The sequence below is a fragment of the Scyliorhinus torazame genome, chromosome 13 (assembly GCF_047496885.1).
Source record: "Scyliorhinus torazame isolate Kashiwa2021f chromosome 13, sScyTor2.1, whole genome shotgun sequence".
In the NCBI taxonomy this organism is placed as follows: Eukaryota; Metazoa; Chordata; class Chondrichthyes; order Carcharhiniformes; family Scyliorhinidae; genus Scyliorhinus; species Scyliorhinus torazame.
In genome coordinates, this window is record NC_092719.1 from 30,288,000 (window position 1) to 30,293,999 (window position 6,000).

At 47.1% G+C, this 6,000-nt stretch overlaps 1 protein-coding gene across 1 annotated transcript in view; it reads left to right on the forward strand.

Annotated features, from left to right (window-relative positions):
* Positions 1 to 4,377, forward strand: part of kcp (kielin cysteine rich BMP regulator) — a 76,179-nt gene extending 71,802 nt beyond the window's left edge. The window contains exon 22 of the mRNA XM_072470924.1: positions 2,670 to 4,377. Within this exon, the coding sequence (XP_072327025.1) occupies positions 2,670 to 2,887 (218 nt within the window). The 3' untranslated portion in view covers positions 2,888 to 4,377. The remainder of the gene's footprint in view (positions 1 to 2,669) is intronic.
* Positions 4,378 to 6,000: the final 1,623 nt, after the last annotated feature.

Sequence of the window (6,000 nt, forward strand, 5' to 3'; positions counted from 1 at the left end):
ACCAAAAATGGAAAGAAGGTCATTGATGAAGCAGCTGAAGATGGTTCACCTAGGGCACTACTCTGAATAACTCCTGCAGTGATGTCCTGGAGCTAAGATGATTGACCACCAACCACTACAACCATCTTCCTTTGTGTCAGGCATGACTCCAACCAACGGAGGGTTTTCCTTCTGATTCCCATTGACTCCAGTTTTGTTAGTGCTCCTCGATGTTACCTCACTTCTGGAATTCAATTCTTTTGTCCATGTTTGAACCAAGGTCAGGAACTGAGTGACCCTGGCGGAACCCAAACTGAGCATCAATGAGCAGGATATTGTTGAGTAAGTGCCACTAGATAGCACTGTTGATGATACTTCCATCACTTCAGTGATGGCTGGGAGTAGACTGATGGGGCGGTAATTGGCCAGATTGGATGCGTCCTGCTTTTGGTGTCCTGATACCTGGGCAATTCTTCACATTGCCGTGTAGATGCCAGTGTTGCAGCTGTACTGGAACGGTTTGGCTAGGGCAAGGCACTTCCTGGAGCATAAATCTTCAACGCTATTGCTGCAACATTGTCACAACCCACAGCCTTTGCAGTATCCAGTGCCTTCAGCCTTTTCCTGATACCAGGGAGTGAACTGAAGACTGCCATCTTGGATGCTGGGGACCTCCAGAGAAGGTGGCGATGGATCATTCGGTTCACACTTCTGGCTGAAGATTGTAGAGAACGTTTCAGCCTTAGCTTTTGCATTGTATGTGCTGGGCTCCTCCATCATTGAGGATGGGGATAATTGTGGAGCCGCCTCCTCCAGTGAGATGTTTCATTGTCCACCAACATTCACAGCTGGATGTGGCAGGAGCCCAGAGCTTAGACCCGATCCTTTGGTTGTGGAATTACTTAGCTCTGTCTATTAATTGCTGCTTAAGCAGTTTGGCACACAAGTAGTCCTGTCTTGTAGCACCGCCCAGGTTGACATTCATTTTTAGGAATGCCTGGTGTTGCTCCTGGCATATCCTCCGGCACTCTTCATTGAACCACAGTTAATACCCTGGTTTGGTGGGAATGGTGAGTGGGGTGATATGCCGGGCCACGAGGTTGAAGATTGTAGTTGAATACAATTCTGCTGCTGTTGGTGGCCCACGTTGCCTCCTGGATGCCCAGCCTGGAGTTGCTGGATTTGGTCAAAATCTAACACATTTACAGTGGGGAGTGTCACACAACACGATGGAGGGTATCATAGAATTTACAGTGCAGAAGGAGGCCATTCAGCCCATCGAGTCTGTCCTCAATGTGACGAAGGACTTCGGCTACACGAGGACTGCATGGTGGTCACTCCTACCAATACTGGCCAAGCAGTTGGTGAGGATGAGGTCAAGTGTGCTTTTCTCTCATTGGTTCCTTCACCACCCTCGCAAATCCAGCCCAGCAGCTATGTCATTGAGGACCCGGCCACTGCTGGACATTGTGTCCACCCAGAGTACATTCTATGCCCTTGCCATCCTCACTGCTTCCTCCAAGTGGTATTCTACCTGGAGGAGTACTGACTCATCAGCTGAGGGTGGACGATACATGGTGATCAACAAGAGGTCTCCTGGCCCATGTTGGCCCGATGCTGTGAAACGTTGTGGGACCCGAAAGCCTGTGTGAATGCGCTCCCAATCTCCACACAAGCCCTCAGATGTTAGTAAGGAGGACTTTTCAGGGTCGACAAAGTTGAGTTTGCCTTTGCAGTTTCCAGTGCCTAGGTTGGTGCAGGGTGATCATCCGGTTTCATTCCTTTGGCTGCAGCTGAATTTCAGAAGGCAGTTAAGAGTCAATGCTGTGAGTCTGGAGTCACGTAGGCCAGACCAGGTAAGACTGGCAGATTTCCTTCCATAAAGGACATTAGTGAACCAGATGGGTTTTGACAATTGTTTCATGGTCATCATTGAATTTTGTACTTCCAGAATTTTATTGAACACAAATTCCACCATCTGCCGTGGTGGGATTCGAGCCTGAGACCATTACCCTGGGTATCAGGATTATTCATCCAGTGACAATACCACACCACTACTGCCTCCCCGTGATATAGCTGTGTGACGGGGCACGGGCGTGTGTGACGGGGCACGGGCGTGTGTGACGGGGCACGGGCGTGTGTGACGGGGCACGGGCGTGTGTGACGGGGCACGGGCGTGTGGGGGGCACGGGCGTGTGTGACGGGGCACGGGCGTGTGTGACGGGGCACGGGCGTGTGTGACGGGGCACGGGCGTGTGTGACGGGGCACGGGCGTGTGTGACGGGGCACGGGCGTGTGAGACGGGGCACGGGCGTGTGAGACGGGGCACGGGCGTGTGAGACGGGGCACGGGCGTGTGCGACGGGGCACGGGAGTGTGCGACGGGGCACGGGCGTGTGCGACGGGGCACGGGCGTGTGCGACGGGGCACGGGCGTGTGTGACGGGGCACGGGCGTGTGAGACGGGGCACGGGCGTGTGAGACGGGGCACGGGCGTGTGCGACGGGGCTCGGGAGTGTATGATGGGAGAGAATTACGTGAAATTAGCCGAAGCAGAGTGAGGAAGCAGTTCGATGTACCAGGAGACGGAGTTTGTAATATACCCACATTGGGAGGGATCAGAAGTATTAATATATATTAAAGGTACAAAAATATTAAATGTGCTAATTAGATGTGCTCTCTCTCCCCTCAGCGGTTGGTTGTCCTTCTGATCGTGGTTATGTGTTTGACGAGTGTGGCCCTCCATGCCCAAAGACCTGTTTTAACAAAGATGTTCCCCTGGGAGTGATTGATGCCCACTGCTTCAAGCCTTGTGTCCCGGGCTGTCAGTGTCCAGCTGGTCTCGTGGAACATGAATCTCACTGTATTGCACCAGAGACCTGTCCCAAAATAATCTACGGTAACCTGTGATTCACACAGGCACAGACACACACACCACGTCAAACACTGCTAGTGCATTTGTAGTCTGTGTTTTTACTGAAAAATGGTGGATTGGAGGAAAAGCTGAAAGGGACATGCCAAGCACACATCCTCTAATGTTTGCCTGTACTCTCAGACAGCAGAACCAGCCAAAAGCCGAGAGAATTTAACTCTTTAAATATATATGGATTGTGAAGTGAAGAGCGATGGGACTCTCTGTTCAGCTGGTGATTGTGTACCTGACATCTGGAGTGCTCCTGTTCATTTTCTACCTTGATTTAAGTCACAGTCTCTGAGCATCGTGACTCTCATTATATTTGTTCACTGTATTAGGTAAATTAGATTTCAATATTTTTTTCGTAAGATTCGGGATCATAGTCCTGTGGAAATATCCAATTAGAGATGGTCGTATAGATTTGGTTTTCCTATAAATGTTGAGAATGGAAACATCAACGTTCCTGAACTTGGTCACATTTATAATCAGCCCAGCACAGCTTAGATATAGAGTAATACTTTCCACATTGTCCCTTTAAACGCTCTAGGGCAGGGGCGGCACAAGTTAGATACAGAATAAATTTCTCCAAGCTGTCCCATCAAACATCCTAGGCAGGGACAGCATGGATTAGACACACGTAGTAAAGCTCCCCATAGCCCAGTATCAATCCCAAATAAATCTACTGTCTCCCTCGCTTCCACCAATTCTCTTTCTTTTGCTGAAGAACATGTCCCGAGTGCAAGATTGCTCTGAAGTGGGCATCAGCCCAGCATTCATAGCAATAGTAGAAGTTGCCTATTTACTCTGTGGGTCCTGTGGTTCTAAAAGATCTTGGTCTTCCTCAAGAAATCCTTAAATACTCCCAACTCAAGTCAATCCTTACGGAGAGAAGCTCTGGAAATCATACGAACAAGCCTTGTGGAGGGAAATTGAGAGGGGATGGACACTGCAAAAAAGGTAAGAATTGAGGGAAGAAAACTTTCCCACTTCTCTCCAAATAATGTTGTGGAATCTATTACATAAACTTTGACAGATAGATGAGGCCCCAGTTTAACATCGCAACTGAAATACGGCACCCACAACAATGCAGTACTCCCTCAGTACTTACTGTCAGTCTGGACTGTGTGCTGAAATCCCTGGAGAAGTGCTTGAACCCAGGGCCTTCTAACTCAGGCAAGAGCAAGCTACCACTGAGTCACATTCAACACCATTAATGGCATGTGATATCCCTGAGCCTGTAGACAGAGATAGGTTATCAGTTGATTGAGTATCTTAACCAGTAGGACCTGTCTATTACTAATTGCAGTAGTTCACCAACATTGGAAAGGTACATCCATGTTCTTCCATCATGGGGTGAGATTCTCATGCGATCTGGAGTTCAGATTTTAAGATTGCAAAATTTATTTAAAGTTATTCTTTATTCACATAATCACTGAGGAGTGTTGATGTCTAGTGTACATTGCAATAAAACCACTTTTTATCATCATTGGCTGATATTGTCTCTTAATTTGTGTGTCCACTTCTGTACAGGGACTGAAGTCACAAGGTGGCCTTTGAGCTGTCCAAAGTGTTACCTGGAAGACGCCTCTTTGTACAGGATGTTAGAATTATAAAACATTCCCAAAACAGCACAAACCTTCTACAATATTTCCCCTACATTGATTCACATTGGAATAAACTCCACAAACCCCCAATATCAGCACTTAACCACATGAGATGTTCATTGCCTATTTCAGACATGCCAACCTCAGGAATTCATCAGGAGGGACAGTAAAATGTATCATTGCGGCCTTCCGTGACTCGTAGGCACCGCGAGAATTGGGGTGCTTTACTGACCCTCTTAATCACATTTTAGTTTTATGTTTTAAGATTCCTTTGTGATTTGTTTAATGCAGTTTCGGGGGCTGCTCCTTTAATTTGTCCCTCAGTTCATTTGACTTGGTTTAATTGATTATTCGTTAAATTCAAAGTAAGAGTGATAGCAACTCAGCACAACGGCAGCAGCACCAAGTTGCCTGCCTGCCTGCAATCCAAATCTTGCACTAATTTAAAACTCAAGGTGCCGGTGCCCCATCTCTTTCAGCCACTGATGCGCTAGACCTCTGAGTATTTCATGCATTTTCTGTTTTTATTTCATCTCTCTATTTTCCAATTCCACAACTCCCTTCCTCTGCACTGTCATGAGCCTTGTCATCTCCATTCAGGTGTTCGAGTCCTTCCTTTTAATTCCCTTTGTTCACATTTCTTTTGTTCCATTTTATTATTTTTGGTCCGTGGACTCATAATCAGAATGCGCCTTTAAGCAGTGGACTTAAACTGAAACAGCCTGATAGTCAGGACAGTGTGTACCAGGATTTGTTTATTGGAGAGGAAAATACAGACTTGTTGATGTCAAGGGAACCTTAAGAACATAAGAACTAGGAGCAGGAGTAGGCCATCTGGCCCCTCGAGTCTGCTCCGCCATTCAATGAGATCATGGCTGATCTTTTGTAGACTCAGCTCCACTTTCCGACCCGAACACCACAACCCTTAATCCCTTTATTCTTCAAAAAACTATCTATCTTTATCTTAAAAACATTTAATGAAGGAGCCTCAACTGCTTCACTGGGCAAGGAATTCCATAGATTCACAACCCTTTGGGTGAAGAAGTTCCTCCTAAACTCAGTCCTAAATCTACTTCCCCTTATTTTGAGGCTATGCCCCCCAGTTCTGCTTTCACCCGCCAGTGGAAACAGCCTGCCCGCATCTATCCTATCTATTCCCTTCATAATTTTATATGTTTCTATAAGATCCCCCCTCAATCTTCTAAATTCCAACGAATACAGTCCCAGTCTACTCAACCTCTCCTCGTAATCCAACCCCTTCAGCTCTGGGATTAACCTAGTGAATCTCCTCTGCACACCCTCCAGAGCCAGTACGTCCTTTCTCAGGTAAGGAGACCAAAACTGAACACAATACTCCAGGTGTGGCCTCACTAACACCTTATACAATTGCAGCATAACCTCCCTAGTCTTAAACTCCATCCCTCTAGCAATGAAAGACAAAATTCCATTTGCCGCCTTAATCACCTGTAAACCAACTTTTTGCGACTCATGCACTAGCACAACCA